The sequence below is a fragment of the Candoia aspera genome, chromosome 1, assembly GCF_035149785.1.
Source record: "Candoia aspera isolate rCanAsp1 chromosome 1, rCanAsp1.hap2, whole genome shotgun sequence".
In the NCBI taxonomy this organism is placed as follows: Eukaryota; Metazoa; Chordata; class Lepidosauria; order Squamata; family Boidae; genus Candoia; species Candoia aspera.
In genome coordinates, this window is record NC_086153.1 from 9,505,325 (window position 1) to 9,525,778 (window position 20,454).

At 44.1% G+C, this 20,454-nt stretch overlaps 1 protein-coding gene across 3 annotated transcripts; it reads right to left on the reverse strand.

The window, feature by feature from the left end:
* Positions 1-6,428: 6,428 nt before the first annotated feature.
* On the reverse strand, positions 6,429-19,929 carry LYRM9 (LYR motif containing 9). 3 transcript variants are annotated; one of them, XM_063295009.1, is made up of 4 exons: positions 19,856-19,929; positions 12,226-12,364; positions 10,706-10,798; positions 6,429-7,005 (listed from the first exon to the last, which is right to left on the reverse strand). In XM_063295009.1, exons 2-4 carry the CDS (start codon positions 12,349-12,351, stop codon positions 6,988-6,990), a joined length of 237 nt encoding a protein of 78 aa, XP_063151079.1. In that variant the 5' UTR covers positions 12,352-12,364; positions 19,856-19,929; the 3' UTR covers positions 6,429-6,987. The 3 variants fall into 3 exon arrangements, with proteins under 3 accessions (XP_063151079.1, XP_063150240.1, XP_063149405.1); XM_063294170.1 differs by lacking the exon at positions 19,856-19,929 and adding an exon at positions 15,343-15,493; XM_063293335.1 differs by lacking the exon at positions 19,856-19,929 and having other exon boundaries at positions 12,226-12,969.
* Between the last annotated feature and the right edge of the window lie 525 nt (positions 19,930-20,454).

The following is a 20,454-nucleotide window of genomic DNA, read 5'->3' on the forward strand; positions in this document are numbered from 1 at the left end:
TTTTAATGAGATTCCGTGAAAAGATGAGGCACCTGAGCCATCAAAAGCTCTCAGGAGTTAGTAACCCATCCACGTGGGCAAAAACAATCTCCCTCCGCCATCCTCCCAGAATGGGCATACTGATTCGCTCATTCTTCTCTGCACTGCAAGCCAACACAGATTTGTTCTCTTTATCATGTGCTTCAGTCTTAATAATACCTCAAGGCTACTCTCAGTTTTCCCCTTGGGATAGTCACTTGCTCACACACATGTACACACACCTGTGTAGGCTTAACTCCCAAATTGATTCTTCAGCCCCTAATTTTAGAAGTGCCATCTCTAAAAGCTCTGAGGGCCGGGAGAATAGGAATGGTGGAACTGTACAGGTGGCCTGAACTACAAAGCCCATGTATTGCTGCAGAGTAGAAATACTTCCAGTTCCTTCTGTGGAGTTCTTCGGTTCACACATGGTCCTTATCTTATTCCACTTCCTGTCTTGGGATCTCCCTGTGGTTTTACAGACGTATGGATGTTAAACTATTGTTTATTCATGTTAAGGAACAATTTGTCTGATTTCTGGAGCTTAAGTGGGTTGCCCCACTTACACAGTGGGGTAGTGATGCTTATTCTCTGTATTGAACACTCTTTGGGCAAAAGCAATCAAAATCCAGCAATAGCCAGAATACAGTGGAGGACATTATACCTCTGCAGAGATTTGGGATTATTATGATGATCAGATTATTATGTAATTATCATAATAAAGATATCTTCAAGTCGAATCCAATTTTTTACAAGTCCATGTAGTTTGGCCACAGTGTGGAAGTGATTGGCCATTTTGTTCTTAGAGGTGTTCTTCCCCTTTTCATTACAGCCTTGGGATTTCTTTGTAGTCCCCCATCCGAGTTGTAAACAGGCCTGACCCTGCTTAGCTTTTAAGCCCGGAACAAGGCCAACTGCTAAAAGCAAATAAGGAAAAGCAGGGCAGGTTATTGTTGTTGTTGTTGTTATTCTTATTTCCTATGTTCATTCATTCTTGGCATCCCCAGCTGGAAGAGAAAGACACTGAAGATCTCTCACCCAGTTATGGTGAGGAAGACATTGAAGATTTCATATGTGGTCGAAGTTGGCAATACTATCTGGTAGCCTGGTATAAAAAATGGTCCAAGCATAATTTTTTTAGGTGCCAGTATAAACACAACATTGATTCCCACCACATGCATGCCGACCACAATGACATCATATGCAGATAACCTTATGATTTATATTTATAGCCAGGCACAACTGCACCATGTCGGGAGGGAAGTGCGTGAGTCAAGAAATATTTAGACACACAGTGGCCCACCTTTTTCTGGAGGATAGGAAAAGATGGCATCATCTTCAAACCACCCTGGCCTGTTGCCAATGCAACTTCCACATCACTTTTCTTGTTTTGCATCAAAAGAAATGTATCCTAAGCTGTACATTGTGTGTGTTGCAGTCTGCTTTCTATGCTTCTCTTTGTTCTAGGCAAACGACCCACTCCAGTGGCTAGTGTCTGCTGTGACAGGTGTGGACTTACGGGTGTGGACTTTCATCCCGATCACTGCCCTCCATGGCTGACCTCATGCCAGGCAAGCAGGACATGTGGATGAGTCCTAAGGATCTAGTTCAACCTGGGCTGCTGGCAGTGGCATGCGTGTGTGCACATGTGTGTGTGTATGTCTTAAAATGCAGGTATGCAAGTCGTCCTCGACTTACAACAATTGGGACTGGAACTTCTGTTGCTAAGCGAGGCAATTGTTAAGTGAGTCACATCCAATTTTGCGACCTTTTTGCCATGGTTGTTAAGCAAATCACTGGGTCGTTAAGTGAATCGCTGTGGTCCTTAAGCGAATCTGGCTTCCCCCATTGACTTTGCTTGTTGGAAGCTGGCTGGGAATGTTGCAAATGGCAATCGTGTGACCTCAGAATGCTGTGATGGCTGTAGGTGCGAGGACAGTTCGCAAATCACTTTTTTCAGCACCGTCATAACTTCAAATGGTTGCTAAACAAATGGTTGTAAGTCGAGGACTACATGTAATCTTGAAAGCATTATAGAGATTCTCTCTTCTTCCATCTTACACCAAAAAGTTAGGTGTCTGCCTAACAACTGTTGAATACCTTCTCCATACATCTCTAAAGTTCAAACCAGATGGAAACTCATGGGAAAGGTCCATAAATGGCAAAGGCCCACCCATAGAAAGGAACACAATTGATGCCTGCTTTCCTGGCATTAGAAGGAGGAAAGAAACAGGGGGGGTTCAACCTCATTTATTTATTTATATTAAATTTGTACACTGCCCGACTCCCAACAACTCCCAGCACTAAAGCAACAATAAAACAATACAATAATAAACAAGAATCAAAGATAATAAAAGATTGTAAAAACTGGACAGGAGCAAAAAAACAGACCCACCCAATCCAGACAGAATTCCTGGCTGGCATCATAGTCAAAACCAAGCAACAGACTGAATTCTGGACAGCAGTTTGTTAAACTAACTTCACTTCAACCTGGGTTTAGCATGGGAGACAAGCACCTTAAGGTTGCTGTGTGGCTAAGCCTGTAATCAACATCTGTAAATCCTTGTGGTAGGCCCCAACTGTTCCTGGGATCAATGTCCCCAGTGACTGAGAACACTTTAGCCTTCCTGTAGGCCGTCCCTCCTCCCCTTTGCCGGTGCAAAAAAACTCCTGAAAGTGCATTCACACAGACAAGTGGCTAGCTCAAGTTTGCCATGAAATCAGCAATAAAACTGTAAAAGCGGTCAACCGTATTGAAAAGGGTTGAACTGAACAATGCTTTCTTCAGAAAGTTGCTTGCTCTGCCCTCTCACTGCTGGCAGATAAAAAAGGAAAAGTCACATTCAGGTCAAGAAAACTTTATATACATTCTAGAGAACATTCTTCTTCAGAAGGGAAAACACATTCCCACAACTGTCTTAATGCATAATGTTCAGTTAATACTTTTCATCAGAGGGGTACAGATGCTTTGGATTTCCAAGCCAAAACACAGTATATTCTCCCCGCTTCCGTGGCTGAATCCTACAGATACAAGTCTACTCAGAAGTGAATTTCATTTGAGCGCACTGGATCTTGCTTACGGTAGTATGCAACGGGTGTATTATTGCAACCTAAGACAGTGTGGTTGTGTTTTCCTGAGAGTTAAGTGTTGTGCAGGATGAACTGGACTTGGACTGTGAAGTTTGGTGGTCACAACCCCACCAAGCCCCAAACCTCTTTAGAAATTTGGTCAAGTCACTCTTTCTCTACTTGATCTTTGTCCTACACCAGAGACTCCTAGGTGTTGTTAGAGATACAGACATCATGAAAAAAGTCTTCAAGCTTTTCAAGTTCTGAAAGAATGTGGACAAAACAGAAAGGGCAGACCTCTGAAAAAAGAATTTCACTGCTTCTGGTACAAAGAATGCCACGCTAGACGGGCCAATTTGGAAAGTTATCTCTCTGGTCTTCACTCATCAAGAAGATTCTCTTTTTTCCCGTTCCAGAAAAGTCCAAGGTATGCTCAGCCTTTCTGGCTTCCCGTAATTTTGTGTGTCACTGGCTTGCAAAAGATAATTAAACGGCAACATCTGCTGGAAACAAAGCATCCTCACCAGAGCTGGGGACAAGGAATTCCTCCAGCTTTACAGTCCTGAATTCAAGGACAGAGGAGAGTCTTAACATGGAGCAAAGACGAAGCTGCATTTTCTCCATTTCTTGAGGGTTTTTTACTCTGCAGCTCATTTGCAAAATGTTTCATGGCAGCTCTGCAAAACGTACTCAGTCCCTCAGATATTTGGGGGTTTTTTTGTTAGATTTAAATCCCATCTTTTCTCTAGGAACCAAAGTGGCTTCAAGAGGGATCACCTTAATCTATGCCCACCACAAAAACCCTGAGACATATGCTGGGCTGAAAGAGAGCAAGTAGCCCAAAGTCACCCAGGGAGCATCCATGGCTGAGGATCCACATTTCCCAGCAAATCTTCTCTTTTTCCACAAACTGCTTCTGTTCCTGTTTTTGGCTTGCCCCCCTCCTTAATGAGAGTTTTAAAACAATGCTTTGCAAAGGGAAGGTATCTCCTTACTTCTGTTTTGAAGAAAAAGGAAATTATAAGTTTGGGTCCATGGAGAAGGGCCAGATGGGCTTCTGCCCATCCAGATTTAGGATATTTTTTATTATTTCCAAGGTAGCATTGGGGGAGTGCACAAAAAAATAGGGTGGCTGGCTTGGCTTGGCGTGCCATTTTCCTTCAGCAACATGGCAGCCAGGGATTTGTCCCCTGCAAACGATCTTGCAAACGCCATGTGATCTGGAGGATTCCTCAGTTTCTAAACAAGTTTCTGCTCAGTCCAGACTTTCCACCTGCAGACTCCATTCCTTACTGCCTTTTCTGTCTTCTCAACTGGCACAAAGTTGTCCTTCTACTGCCTTTCTGTTGGATCCAAGAGTTTCCCGGAATGGATCTCTTTCACTTTTTTCTCAGCTGTTCATTTTTGCTACATCAACCCTGGAGTTAGCTATCAGGTGATACTAACTGATGGCACTGAAGAACCTTCACGAAGGTAGCAAGATTCTATTGTACCAGCTTAGGAGCTGGAAGAAGCCCCATCTGGATAGGATTTCTTCATTTACAAAGTCCTTTAATGTTTGTTTTTAGTTATTGCTGTTTCCCTTCCCTGCTCCATCAGTTATTGCATACTGTTGGCTTTTTTTCTTAATAGCTTAACATAAATGATCACTGTTGGAAGACCTGAAGGACCAGGTTAGGGATAGATCATCATGAAGAAAATCTATGTGGTCACTAAGAGTCAACATTGACTTATTAGCACATAACCAACCAACCAACCACTCAATCAATCTAAATGATGGATCAATTCAGCTGTACCAAAATATATGGTACATAGAATTATTGAATGGAACTGAGAGGTCATCTAGACCAGTGTATTTCAAACTTGGCAACTTCAAGATGTGTGGTTTTCAAATCCAAGAATTCCCCAACCAGCATGCTGGCTGAGGAATTCTGGGAGTTGAAGTCCACACTTCTTAGTTGCTGAGGTTGAGAAACTCTGCTCTAAAGGTTCATCAAAGTTTTTACAGTATGCCTAAAACACCAGGCCTGCATTTCAACCACACACTTGTCTTGAAAAAGAGTCATTTCATATAGTCTATTGTTACTGGGATGGTTTTTGTACTCTACCCTGTTCTGAAACACTTGCAACATTTACTCTATTTTTTTGCATTGAGGGAAAGTTGAGGTTGTGTGTGTGTGGCTTGACACACTCAAAAACACCCATCCTTCCTCTTTTTCTCTTTTCCCTCTTCTTTTTCCTAGAGTGGGCTCCTGTTAGATATTTTACACATTGACTTTCCAAAATTATCGCTCCATAGACACTCCTCTCCTTAAAAACTCTGCCTTCAAAAAAATACTTAGAGTGAATCTGAAGAGGGGAAAATTCTATAATTATAGTAATTATAATGCCACATTTGACATCTATGCAAAAGCTGTCTCAGAAGACCAAAAACCAATGCCATTGAGCATCCAGTGGCAAAAACCTTTATGACGCCTCAAGTGTTCTTAGGGAACGGTGATACTTGTGTGATAAATAATATTGATTCACTGATTAATCAATTTTTATGTCACCCACAACAAGACTAATAATATATAATAATCTTTCCAAACTCTTTATTTCCGTGACGGTACACAGAAGGGTGAATGTTTCAACCATTTCATCTATTCCTTATTTTCTACATACCAAAAGCCATGTGTCCCAATCTATTTTGGGGAATATTCATTAGATAAAGGATCCCATTTCACTATCAGCATCGAGACACCATGTCATGATCGCCGTTACGATGTTTGCCACATCGCAACGGCTCGCATGACAATACAGGGATATGGGTCCTGAGCTGATAAGGCAAGGGCAATAGAAAAACACAAAAAGAAGTAAGGGGTTTAAGGAAACTATGTAACGACCGAGTCCGGCAGCCCAGGAAGCAACAATAAAAGAAAACTGACATGAAATTGAATAACAACCGAACAGGCGAGATTCGGAAGGGCGCGCCCGGGCTTTCGAGGAATTAGAAGCCTGATCGCCTGGCAATGGATCATCACCACACAGGAAGGCGATCGAGGCGATGCCCGGGGCGCAGGGGGCTGGACGACCTCTCAACTGACAAGGACGAACTGTTGGGACTTGTGGGGCGCACCTGGGGTAAGGTGGGGTGGAGCGCTGACCGGCGCGGGCTATTTAAATCCCGTTCCGGTGCACTCCCCTCACTCTCAGCTTTCTAAGGGCATGCATTCTATTCCCAAATAAAACCAGAACCTAAGTTTACTCTAGCGCCTGTGTTTTTATTGGGTCTCAGGCAGAGCCTGACACACCACTTATTCAAAGGAAAAGAAAAATGAGAACTTATATGGTAAGATTTTTGCCATTTCTTAAAATATAAGCCTGGATGTTCCACAGATGTGAATGGGAAGGTTGAATCTATGCCACATAGTATCTCTAGGAAATGGACTAAGCAGCAGCTGTAGCAAATCAAAACTTGATTTTAATAGTTTCTAGTGTAAACAGCAGCCCTAGATCCAAAATTAACCCATTTTCCTGCATGCTACCAACAAAAACTAGGTTCAACAGCAGAGCTTAGATATAAATCCTGTGGAAATGTGGCATACGTCTTGTGGAAATGCAACTTCACGATGGCTCCTGCTCCGAGCCCTGTAGAGGCCATGTCATTTCAGCTCAGAAAATTCAACCGCTAAAGATCAGTCGCTTGAGATAGCTTGTCCCTCATCTATTAAAGGCTGATCACCAGTAGCAAAGAAGTTCCTAAATGCCAGCAGCTAGTTGAATTTGAGTTTGTCCTCTTGCATTTTACAATCACAGAAAGCAGCGGGGTTCCCAGGAGCCGGCTACTGTCGCAAACTGGTTTCTTCAGTCCAATTGTTTTAAGAAACAATCTTCACTTTTCCACCAACCGTTTCTCCCTTACTTTGGTTTCTTATACTAAAGGGGGGAAGGGTGGGAGGAAGAGAGAGGAAGAAAATTTCAAAGATGGAGATTAATACAGAAAATTGATAAACTGTGCATTAATAATTCTAATGATTAATCTTAGTACAATCAATGAAATATTCATAAATCGACTAACCCTAAAAGGTAATATTCTATATCCTTTTATTTGGAAGTTTATATAAAAATCATTCAGGTAGAAATCAGTTTCCTATGAGACCTGACAAACCAGCCTGTGGTCCTTTGGACCAAGCACTGCAGTTACTTAGTCAGGAAACCCACTGGATGGTTTGGTCAGCCAGACCAATCCCACAGGCTTAGTTGATGCTTTTACCTTCAGACTGCTCAACAGCACTATGCAGCAATCCAGATTTGAAGGGGAAAAGGTGGGATGGAGTATACGTTCGAAGCAGCATGTTCGAAGGACCTGTCAGCAACTCTTTGAAGTAGCCGTGTCTTCCCCCAGACCACAGCCCAACCTAACGGCTGCTTGGCCCCCTCATTTGAACTCTGGCTTGTTTTCATCTGTCTTGTTTTGGCAGCCATCAGATTTACTATTAGTTTTTACTGTCTGTGTGAGAACTCTGGCACCCACATGCCATTTTTCTGTCATTCACATGCCATTATATCCCAATGACAACAGCTCAAAAGAAAGCCAACTCAGCTGGAATTGTGATCCAACACATGTAAAGCACAGCAGGTTGGGTAACAAGCACATTTTTATTGTTGCTTTGCTGGAGGTCTTCAAGCAGAGGGTGGAAGGTCATCTGCAGGGATGCTCTGGCAGATCCTTCTCTATGGAATATCATTCCCCCTGAGGTTCTGATGACCCTGATCCTTCTGTCCTTCCACATGGCCCCCAAAATCTGGCTCTTCCCCCAAACATTGGGCCAGATCATGGGATGAGCCTATATAGAATGTAAGAGCCTTGAATGAAATATGTGTCAGCCCTCCCAGGTAGACCAGGCAGGAAACACAACTAGATGAGCTAATTCTACTTTACTGTAAGGCTACATTAACAGAATCTTGCAAGTCTGAAAGTACAAATCTCCCGCCCTCCCTGTTTACCGGCTGAGTAGTTGGGGAGGGTCCTTCCTAAGTTTCTTCCTTTGGCCATTACTCTGTTGTGGGCTCCTTCCCCTTTTATCTGATCATTCCCTAGGCAGCATCTCTTCCCCCCGCCTTCCAAGGTCACCCTCACATTCCATCACAGTATGTGTTGGTTGGTCTTGCTTGGTTCTCTTATTGTTATTTCTGTTATTCCATTAACCTGTTGTTTCATATGTTCCAAAGGTTTATTATATTATTCTGTACAATATTTTTATTTTGAATTCCTTGTTTTCATTTTTCTTCAAATTGTAAGTTGCCCAGAGTCAATCTTGCAATTGGGCAGCCATACCTATCAAAGAAAGAATAAATAAATAAATTTGGTAGCAGATCCTGCACTAAGCAGGCAATTGGGCTAGATGACCTCTAAATCCCTTCTCCTTGATTCCACAAGTCTCTCCTTAGAAACAAAGCATTACAGGATGTGTGTGTGTGTGTGTGTGTGTTAGAGAGCTTCTACCGAAATGAAGAAATATATAAATTCATAAATAAATTCTTGGTGACTTCAAGAGAAGGTTGCAGATGTGGGCCAAAAGATAAAATGAGGAGAATACCTCTTATGAGGAAGTAGAACACAGGGCAGAAGTGGCTTAAGTTGTTGATTAAAATCTAAATATAACTACAGTCACAGGATCGGTGGTAGAACATTTCTGAACTCGAGAATCCTGATTTGTGACGTTGGTTTGCAGAACTCACTCTCGTGGTCTTGCTGGTAATGCCTGACCGCTGACATCATGTCACAGTTTGGAAGGGATAGGTTAGGGCAGATATCAGGGACCTCTGGTCCCTGGGGCCACTATCCTGTCACTGAAGTGGCATTTCCCTCCATGCTTTCTCAAAGAGGCTGTGGGTCACCCAACAGCAGCTCTCAATGCAGTGTTTCTCAACCATGGCCGCTTGAAGATGTGTGGACTTCAACTCCCAGAATTCCCCAGCCAGCATGGCTGGCTGGGGAATTCTGGGAGTTGAAGTCCACACATCTTCAAGCGGCCAAGGTTGAAAAACACTGATCTAATGTTTTGCTGATCAGCCTTTCCCCTTTGGAAGCAAAATGGACATCTTGGAGCCAACATTTCCAGGGGCTTCCAGATTAGGCCTGCAGGAGGGGACAAGCTTTAAACCCACTCTTCAAACCCCATCCAGTCAGTTGCAGAAATGCCAGGAAAGGAGCCTTCTGCCCATGCCTTACATGGGGCAGGTTTTGCAGGACAGCCATGTTAGTCTATGGGAGCCAAAACTCAGGAAGGGTCCGGTAGTACCTTTTGTTCATTAAGCCTTTTAATAAAAGGTGTTATTCAGAAAAGGTGTCACCTGGCTCCTTCAGATGGGGCAGGTGTGTGTTTTTGCCTTTGCTGACAACGGTCAGGGAAGGCTGCCTTGGATGGAAGCCTCAATGCTCCTTAGCATTAACCAATACTTTTTGTGGGTGCTGAGATTCCATTCAGCTCAAAAGGGGGTGTTTCAGATAGACACCCCCTTTCCTGCTACTAAGGTAGTGGAACAGCTTGACCCTTAAGGCAGAGCATCTACAGACTGTTAAGCTTCAAGGAGATGTTGACAATGGCTTTGTTGCCCTGGGCATTTGGATCTGAGTGGGAGCATCTGCAGAGGGTCAAAAAAGTCAAGATGGCAGTTGTGACCCTGTGACTGAAGCTTCATCTGTTTGTATGTATGCACTTTGCCCCTCTTGTATGTGTGTACTAAGTGGGCGGGGCTTCAATCGCAACCACCATCTTGACTTTTATTGACATGCACTCACACACACACAACCCTTGTGGACACCGCTGATCAGAGTGGTTCAGTGTGGGCAGCCTTTCTGTTGGAATTAAACATTTGATTAAAAAAGACTGTTATTGGTGCTTTGAATGTCTTTATTTCAGGGTTTCTCCATCAGGGTTCCGTGGTACCCTAGGGTTCCAAGAGAGGTCACTAGGGGTTCCCTGGGAGATCATGATTTAATTTTTTTTTTTCAAATGTGGGCAACTTCACATTAAAGAGGTAAGTTTCATTCTTTATTTTTAATTTAAGAACACTGTAAGTGCATATATACAGGTCTACCCGTGAAACGAATATAATAATTTTGTAACTTCTGGTCTATATTTGAGCCTGAATGGGCAGGGGTTCCCCAAGGCCTGGAAAATATTTCAAGGGATCCTCCAGGGTCAAAAGGTTGAGAAAGGCTGCTTTATTTATTTCTAAAATTTGGAGGGCGCACAACTCCAGAATGACTATTGGTGGCTTACCATTTAAAACAGAAAAACGATAAAGAAATTGAACTGTGATGGGTATTTTTGTGCTGTGCAAGAGGTTTTATCATGTTCTTTTTGCAATACATTTTGCTGATGGTGAACCACCTGAAATCCTGCAACACAGTAGTAGATACATATTTGCAACATGCAAATAAAGAAATGGATTTGTCATTGCTATAATACGTTTGCAGAAAGGCTAATGCAGAGGCAACCCTTCTGGAAACTGACTTGGATTTAAAGCGATACTCAATTGCAGTTGCACAGCCAGGAGAATCCAGGCCACAACTGGAGAGCAATTCCTTTGAACATCTGGCAAAGATGACGGGATGCAGACCACTTACTTTGTCCATTACCCAGTCAGCATCTTCGATGGCCCTTTTGATAATCTGCTGGATCCTCTCAGGACTGTCTTCATCGACATGAACTTTGAAGCTCTACAAATAAACAAGTACATACATAAATAAATTATCCCTGCCACCGAAAGGTGGTCAGTAAAGTAGCAGGCAATGGCTTGTACGGGAAGCGATGGCAGCAGTTGAGGATATGTACTCAGACAATTCAGGCAGTGAGTGCAACCTTTCTTTAAAGCAGCCTTTCTCAACCTTTTGACCCTGGAAGAACCCTTGAAATATTTTTCAGGCCTCGGGGAACCCCTGCACATTCAGGCTCAACGATAGGCCAGAAGTTACAAAAGTATTATATTTGTTTCATGGGTAGGCCTGTATAGATGCATTAACAGTGTTACTGTTAATTAACAGAACCCTGGCTGAGAACCCCCGCTTTAAAGGGCCAAAGTCCTCTAACTTAAGGGCTCAACCACACATCCTGGTGGTCCTCCATCTCTCCTATCCGCAAGATGGGAGGAAGGCATGTTCTTCAAGATGGGGCTGTCCTCGAAGCTGCACTTGGTCCAGACAGCAGCAGCAGCAGCATGGGCAGTTATGGACAGGGCCCAGCATGCGCACGTAATACCTCTGCTTTGCAAGCTGCAGTGGTTACCCATAGGGTTCTGGCGCAATTCAAGATGCTGATTATCAGCTACAGGTAGTCCTCGACTTACGACCATTTGTTTAAAGACAGTTTGAAGTTATGATGGCCTCGGAACGGGTGCTTTACGGCCTGTAAAGCACTTCCAAGAATCGCAAAATGTTGCACCACCCCCTGCAGTTCCATGATCGCATTTCCGGACCTTGGCAACTGGCTCACATTTATGATCGACTGCAGAGTCCCACAGTCAGGTGATCTATGTTTTGTGACATTTTTTGCCATTTTCTGGCAAAACACACCCATTGGGGAAGCCGGATTTGCTTAATGACCACTGTAAAAATGGTTGTAAAATCAGGTCCAGTCACATGGTGACTTGACTTATGACTGCAACAACTTACAATGGAACTTGCGGTCCCAATTGTGGCGGTAAGTTGAGGACTACCTCTGTAAAGCACTTCAAGGCATTTCTTCTGGGGTTTTTTTGTTTTGTTTTGTTTTTGATGGAACACCCCACTTTCCTGCCAGAACACCCTGATCCAGCTTCAGCCTGCCTCAGCAGCAGGCTGGCAATGAGATGGAGGCTCTATTGCAAGGACATGGTCTTCACCAACAGTAAAGTGGGCCATCCCAGAACCAGGGTAAGGTCTATGCAGCCATAAGGTCTGCTTGCACATTTCTGAGACCCATCTCTCTATGATTGGAAGGTGTAGACCAGTATTTCTCAATCTCAGTGACTCTAAGACCTGGCATCCTGGCTGGGGAATTCTGGGAATTGAAGTCCACAGGTCTTAAAGTCACTGAGATTGAAAAACACTGGTGTAGGTCAACTTCAGACAAGGCACCAAGGGGAACAACAGGACCCCTCCCTCCATACCTGCCGGATTGTGTGCTTGTAATGATCCTGGAGGTTCTTTTCAGGAAGAACCCTGCAGCAACGGAGCAGGTAGCGGTACAACTGCAAAGGGCTCTTCACCAATTCCACCCCCGGGAGAGGAGCCATCCTCCACCATCAACTACGGAAGGAAAGAAGACAACATGATGAAGCACAACCTCCTTCGAGACTGCCCAGATGCACAAGGACCCCCTGGTGCCTGCCACAGAGACGTTTTAGATCATGGAATCTGCAACCAGGGGACATTTTGAGGCTGTGGCTGCAGTCAAGAGCTCATGTGCCACAATCGGGGTTTGAAAGAGCCTCCTTTGCCCTGGGCCTCCTGAATGCCTTGCACTACAACTCCCAGAGTTCTTAGCCTGCGTAGTGATTGGCTATCCCTGGTTCAAAATTGTGGCAGTTGCAGCATGGTGCATCTTTGGGCACCAGATGAGACAATGCAGTTTAGTAGGAGAGGGGGACTCCATCTGTGGCCACCCATTACCTGCATTGTGTAACTCTTTGGGAACATGGCCAGTCTCTTGCAATGGGCAAGACCTCCATTGGCACCCCATAGGCCATGGAGCAGAGGATGATGGGAGTCTAAATGCTCCTGTAATGGTAGAAGGAACGACCTTGAGGAACAGGAGGAACAGCCATTACCAAGACAACAGATAAAAGAAACCTGAGTCCAGAACAGAAATGTAACCTGAGCAAGTGTCTCAGACAAGACCCTCCCTGGTTCTCATGAAGATAAAGGGAGGGGGGGAAGTGCAATCAAACTTGCGAGATTCCGTTACTATAACCTTATAATAAAAGTAATAGTGGCCTGCGTGACTTTGGTTTCCTAGTCTGGTCTACCTCAAAGGACTGACAGCTTCCGGAAGAGAGGGCAGGACATGGTGAACCAAGGACTTACAGCAGAAGAATGGGATTTCATGTAAACATTAGCAAGTTTTACCTGGGGCTTTTCAACAGTGGTACAGACTAGCTTAGAAAGGTGATAGACATTCCATTAATGAAGATTTTGAAACAGAGCCAGAATCACATTTTAGCAGAGACTGTAGTAAGAAACAACAGTCAGAAACCTCCTGCATCAATAGGGGGTTGGGCAACATGAACATTCAGGGCCCTTTCACCTCAATGAAGCTGTGAAGTATTGCTACAAGGGCCTTTTCTTCCAAAATACAAGCTACCGAGTTCATAACAGCTTAAATGTTCACTGTCTTCACATGACACACTGGCCACAAGCTAAACCAAGTGTATTCTACTCTAAAATGTGACAGGAACCCAACCCAGAAAGTTAATTCAGGAAACCATGATTCAGCGCAAATACTAAAGTAAGCTTTTGGGAGTGGGGGTGCCTTTGAGTCAGTTTTTAATTCCTGGCGACTGCCTGGACTAGTCGCTGCAGTTTTCTTGGCAAGGTTTTTCAGAAGTGGTTTGCCATTGCCTTCTTCCTGGGGCTGAGAGAGAGTGACTGGCCCAGGGTCGCCCAGCTGGCTTTGTGCCTAAGGTGGGATTAGAACGCACAGCCTCCCAGCTTCTAGTCCAGTGTTTTTAACCACTACACCAAAATGGCTCTCAAGTAAACTTGGGAACCACTTAATCATGAATCCAGTGTAAGAGATACAGTGGGAAAGAGTAATTAGAGAATGGACAAAAGCAGGTTCAAATCCTGTTTCTGAAGCTGACTGGCAGGTTCACAGTCTATTCAGTCTGCCCTTCAGTGAAATCAACCTCATGTAGTTGTGGTGTGGACAATGCAAATGATTTGAAAGAGGCATTTCAGAAGGCATGCCAGTGCAGAAAGGCCCTTCTTTTTGGATAATTAGAGCAGCCATGTTTTCTTTTCATGTTCCAGTGACTGCTTTGGTAGCGTCTCCTGGCTTGATCCATACACATGTGCAAGAAAAGCCACTTTGCTTCCTCCTGTATTACCTCTTTTGAAGGATCTACACAGCCTTACTGAAGAACGTGGGTTGCTGACCCAAACTCCATGCAGGGAGGCAGTTAAATGAGCCACAAGACAAATCCTGGAATGCAAAACTTTCTTCTGAAATTTCCCACGTGAAAGCAAACCATGCAAGACATATGGCCATGGCCCCCACAGAGGCCACCTCTGGAGGAGGAGGATGGTAAGTCTGGGGAAGGCTTGCAAGGTTGATGGGCCATGGACCATCAGAAAATCCATAGAAAAACTGGTCCTAATTCCTAGGGCCACGATTCCCTCAATTCCAGATTCCAAGCAAGACATCCTTCAAGCCCATGAGAGCAATGACAATAGCATGTTGAACTGTGGAGTCCTTGGTGCTCTCCGAGCTTGGTTAATTCGCTTGCAGACATTCCATTACCCAACTAGGTAACCTCATCACTGCGAGGGAGAGTGGGGTTTGCTCCCTGTTTGTATACAGTAGCTTGCCCTGCCAGTTTTGGGGGGGGTGTTTCGTTGAGTATTGGGTATTCTTCTTCCTTGATAGACTAAACATCTGCAAGCCAACAACCAAGCTCAGAGAGCACCAAGAATTCCACAGTTCAACCCTGAGTTACAGATGCTCTCTTCTGTTGGAGCATGCTGAAAGCTTGAGGGAGAAAGGCTCTCGGTAGCACCAATCCACTTGGAAATTGTTATCACATGCACTGAACCTGCAGTTCAACTAATTCAAGTAGGAGCTTGAAATCTAGGATATAAAGCTGGCCAGTTAGGGGTGTCCTGATAACAGCTTCTTCACCTTTTATGTTCCAGTGTGGCCAGCTGTTGGAAAACCTCCCTAGGACTGACTTCTTGAACCCAGATATGGTCTGTACTCTGACCTTGCTATTCCTGTGAACCTTCTCTTGAAACTTTGCCTGTTTCTTGGGTGTGGCAGACCCCGACTCTGCTCGGCTGGCTAACAGGTTGTTACTCAGCTGTAAGAAAATCTTAAGTGACTCCTATCTGCCTGCCAAGTACAACTTCCTTGGGGGAACAGGACACGCACCAGTTGCTGTCCCATCTTCCACCTTTAGAAAGGCAACAGACGAGATTACTCCCTTGCGCTCAACAGCACAATACTCAGAAGGTGCAGCTGAAGCACAATGAAGCAGCCCACACGTTACTGGGTAAGAGCTGCTATTCACACACAACACCAGTGTTGTGGGCACTGTGTCGGCTGCCAAAAGGCTTCCAAGCGCAATTCCGAGGGCTGGTTGTCACGACGGCTTTGTGGGTTTATGGGAAATGATTCAGCATGCAGCACACCCCAAATCCTTCTTGTGAATTTTCCCTTTAATTGGCACATAAGCATTTCTTTCAGCAATTCAGACGCCTTTAAGACAAACTGCAATTTTCTAAGGCATTCATACCGGTCTCTGCTGGACTGTCCCACCTTCCTGTTGCCCTTCTGGTAAGCAGCGTACAGCAGAGACCTGATTTATGCTTGTCTGGCCAAGTATCAGTAGGTTCACTATTTTTCTATAGCTTTCTTCCTCTGGTAAAGTCTACCCCACTATGTGTGAAGCTATTTCTACAGCCCTATCCACTTGGAGTTAAGTACAGGTAGCCCTCGCTTAACGACCACAATTGGGACCGGAATTTAGGTCACTAAGCAATGTGGTTGTTAAGTGAATCTGGAACAGATTTTATGACCATTTTTGTGGTGGCCTTTAAGTGAATCACTGCGGTCATGAAGCCAACCACATGGTTGTTAGGTGAACCATGCAGTTCCCTATTGATTTTGCTTATTGGAAGCTGGCTGGGAAGGTCAAAAATGGCAATCACATGATTGCAGGATGCTGCAACTGTTGTAAATGCATGACAGTTGCCAAGTGCCTGAATTGCAATCATGTGACCGTGGGGACACTGCAATGGTCCTAAGTACGAGGAATGGCCATAAGTAGTTTTCAGCGCCGGCCTAACTCCGGACAGTTACTAAACAAATGGCCATTAAGCGAGGACTACCTGTAATGGCATTATGTTGGCTGGCAACCTCTCTGAGGCTGGCAGATGTCTTCTGTGTTCAGCCTCCCCTGGAGGCCATCTACAGTACATCAGGAAGACACTGGAAGACCTCACACCAGCCACAATGGTGTGATCAAAACTCCATCCTTTTTAATGTGCATCATCCCCACCTTTGACCTTTTTTTGCCATATTTGCAGACACCCATGACCATGTCTTTTGTGCAGAAGCTTGAGACATCATACATAGTGTTCCTTCCTCCTTTTTCCCACAACAGCCCAGTGAAGTAGACTGGGCTGAGAGAGAGTGCTTTGCCCAAAGTCCCCCACAGAACTTCCATGGCTGAGGGGGGAGATTGGTGATTTCATGTGACAGAATGGCAAGCAGTCCTTACTTAGTGCAAACAGTCACACTGATATTGATCTCCGAAACCCTCAACCTCGGCAACTTTAAAATGGGTGGACTTCAACTCCCAGAATTCCCCAGCCAGCAAGGGAATCCCTACTTGAAAGGGATCCCACCCTTGGGTGGACATGCCGCAGGTGCCTTCCTTCCCTCCCAGAAGATTTGAAGGCAAGAAAGGAGTGCTTTTCAGGGACAAAACCCATCCTTTGGAATAACCTCCAGCTGGAGATCTGGATGGTGCCTTTGCTCCTGAGCTTCAGGGAGGATCTGAAAATGGAGCCTTTCAGAAGGGCATCTGAGGCGTAGCATCCAGTCGCTGGATGCCGATTCACACCAGTTTTAATTCTATTGTTGAGATCTTTTTTTTTATTACATTGATTTGCTCAGCTGTTGTAATGTTTTAACTAGGCTCAGCCAGGAGTTCTTGGGAAATACAGCAGTTAAAAATATAGTAATAAATAAGACAAGACACGATTTGGAGTGACTTATCTAAAAACAGCTCTGATTTACTGCTAATTTAATACTTGGTTTGTTCCAGCTTGTAACACCTCTAAATTTTAATTGTATTTAAAAGTCAGGCAGCAAATACATCTAGAATGCACAGGTAGGAGTGTGGTATGTTTTGTGGGTGGGTGATATTGCCCTTATTATTTATTAAAAGACCTATAAAGCCACCCATCTACCTAAAAGAACTCTAAATCAACACTGGAACATTTTTTATCCCTCCTCTCCATCTGATTATGGGCTGCAAGTTGCAATTCCAGGGGCTGTGCTACCCACTTTGATTTATGCGTCTTGCGCACAAGGCTGACTCTGCCATGCAAATGTTACATTTTCACACTTTGGAATCGCAGCTCAAATCTGTGGGCTGCCTTCCCGTTTTCTAAGTGACTCACTGTGCTGAGCTGAGGAGGAGGAAGCAACCTTAAGTAAAGGCAGGGAAATTTACTGTACCTGGGGAGAGGATCTGGGGGACTGAACTTCTTTAAAAAGTCGGTCCCTAAAAGCTACATGAGAGCCAGTTTGCTGCACTGCTTTAAGGCACCAGGCTAGAACCCAGGAGACCGTGAGTTCTACTCCCGCCTTGGGCATGAAGCCAGCTGGGCCAGTCATTCTCTCTCAGCCCCAGGAAGGAGGCAATGGCAAACCACTTGCCAAGAAAACTGCAGGGACTAGTCCAGGCAGTTGCCAGGAGCCAAAAAAAAAAAAAAGCTTACTTTAGTGTTTGCACGGAACCATGGTTTCCTGAATTAACTTTCTGGGTTGGGTTCCTGTCACATTTTAGGCTAGAATACACTTGGTTTAGTTTGTGGCCAGTGTGTCATGTGAAGACAATGAACATTTAAGCTGTTATGAACTCGGTAGCTTGTATTTTGGAAGAAAAGGCCCTTGTGGCAATACTTCACAGCTTCACTGAGGTGAAAGGGCCCTGAATGTTCAAGTGGCCCAATCCACTATTGATGCAGGAGGTCTCTTGCTACAGTCTCTCTGCTAAAATGTAATTCTGGCTCTGTTTCAAAATCTTCATTAACGGAATGTCTATCACCTTTCTAAGCTAGTCTGTACCACTGTTGAAAAGCCCCAGGAAACACAACACACATACACACAAAAGCTACACTAGGACATTTCTCCAGAAACAGCAGCTGGAATTTTCACAGCTTCCTTTCTGGATTGCATTTGGACTAGCTTTCTTTATGAAGCAAAATAGATGCATTAAACCCAACCCAGGCTTATAGTGAATATATCTTCATGTGAGTGCTTTAAAAAAAAAAAAAAAGTAAAATTGTGATTTTGGGGAATGCTGAGAGCCCGCTCCCCCATAAGAACCAGGTTGTTCTCTGCCAGGCTCCCCCAATCCATGACCCTGTGTGCTCCCCCACAGCAATGCTAAAGAAAATTCACAAATGTGAATCTTGCAGATGCTTAGGAATGTACTGTGTTCAGTGAGCCTTACTCTGTGTACAGGTAGTCCTCGCTTAACAACCATTCATTTAGTGATGGTTCAGACTTACGACAGTGCTGAAAAAACCGACTTACAACCTGTCCTTGCACTTATGACCGTCACAGCTTCCCCCCGGCCACAAGATCGTGATTTGGGTGCTTGGCAACTGGTTTGCATTTACAACCATCGCAGCATCCCGTGGTCACGATTGCCATTTTTTACCTTTCCAGCTGGCTTTCGGCAAGCAAAATCAATGGGGAACTGCAGGATTTGTTTAACAACCACATGATTTGCTTAACGTTCATGCTTATTTGCTTAACAACTGCTGCAAAAGGTCATAAAATCAGGTTGAATTTGCTTAATGACTGCTTCACTTAGCAACCAAAATTCCAGTCCCAACTGTGGTCGTTAAGCTAGGACTACCTGTAGGCAAGGATAAGACAGCTGCCCATGCAGGTTTTTGCTGCTTCTCAAGGTGCAATAGCAATAATTAATTCTATCAATTTTACAAAACAACAGATTTTATAGTTTATCTACATTTTGTCCGCTCCCTCATTTTTTAAACCAGGATTTAGGCAGAGAGACCTAGGACTGAACTGCAGTTCCCAAAATACTCTATACTGTTTTGCTATTAGCTCTTTTTTGGGGTGGGGGTTAGTTTTGCAACCTTGCACATCCACACACATTCTCACACTTTTAACATTTTTACTTACAATGGAGGTCTGATTTTTTTTAGGTAAGTGGCAACTTTTCAGCCACTTGGAAATCTGTTCCTCACTTCAATCTCTTCTTTAAGGCAGAGGGAACTACAGCTGGTTTGCAGATCCTTTTTTTTTTGTGATGCATACTGGCCCAACTCTTATTAGACTGGGATTTCTTTTTCCCCGAATCTTCATGAGATCTTGCAAGACTTCAGGTGGAAAGAGCAACAGCTAATGAGAAGTGGCAAGTCTACAAAATTTGAGCCAGTTTAATATATATATATATATGTATGTGTATGTATGTATGTATGTATATACACATACACACACATGTATTATACATACATACATACATATATATATATAAAAAAAAACTAAATTGGGTAGTCCCATGGAAGTGCAGCAATACAGCTATACTAAATGAGAGCTCCCCCTTTGGTTAGAAAAAGCCTCTTTTTGCAGGGCCCCGGACTGCCTAGCAGACTCCTCCGCATTTTGGGTCGCAATCTGCTCCTTTGCTTTCCTCCAGCATGCATCCTTCTCCATTTTCTGCATCCTCCCAATTAATGCCTTAAGCCCACTCCCCAAGTGACCCCCGTGCTTTGCACCTCCTCGCCTACAGATGCAACCTTTGCCATTTCTCTTACCCAGCCTCCTCGGGACGCATGCGCAACCCACAACTTCCAGAAGGTCTCCTGCGAGTCGACTCTGCAGATTCTCTTTAGACAATGTTGTTGTTGTTTATTCGTTCAGTCGCTTCCGACTCTTCGTGACTTCATGGACCAGCCCACGCCAGAGTTTCCTGTCGGTCGTCAATTGGACAATGTAGAAATAAGAAAAAACACAAGAACGCCTCTCACCGTCTGGATATGAAACTTCTGAGTTCGCGATAAGCCCCGCGTGCATCTTGTTGAAAGAGATTTTATTAAGAGGCGTCTTCGTCCCTATTTTATTTTATTTTACTTTATTATTTCATTTCATTTCATTTGTTTTATTTATTTTATTTTATTTTATTATTTACATTTATTAAAGCAGCCCAAATCCAAGGGACTCTGAGTAGCGTACAAAACCAAACAAATCCATAAGAATAGATAAAACATCTAGCCACACAGTCCAGATTAAAATGATCTAAAATGATCTAAAAGAGACGCAAATAAAAACAAAACAAAACGAAACGGGGTTTCCAAAAATACAGTGTATTAACTCCAGGTCTGGGACCAAAGCCAGGTTTTAAGGGCTTTCTGAA

Bases quoted from the DNA above. Each gene is read 5' to 3' on its own strand.
- LYRM9 (XM_063295009.1), bottom strand. From the start codon at position 12,351: ATGGCTCCTCTCCCGGGGGTGGAATTGGTGAAGAGCCCTTTGCAGTTG. The intron at 10,799-12,225 runs GTATGGAGGGAG...GTTTATTTGTAG, and splicing joins ACAAGCACACAATCCGGCAG to AGCTTCAAAGTTCATGTCGA.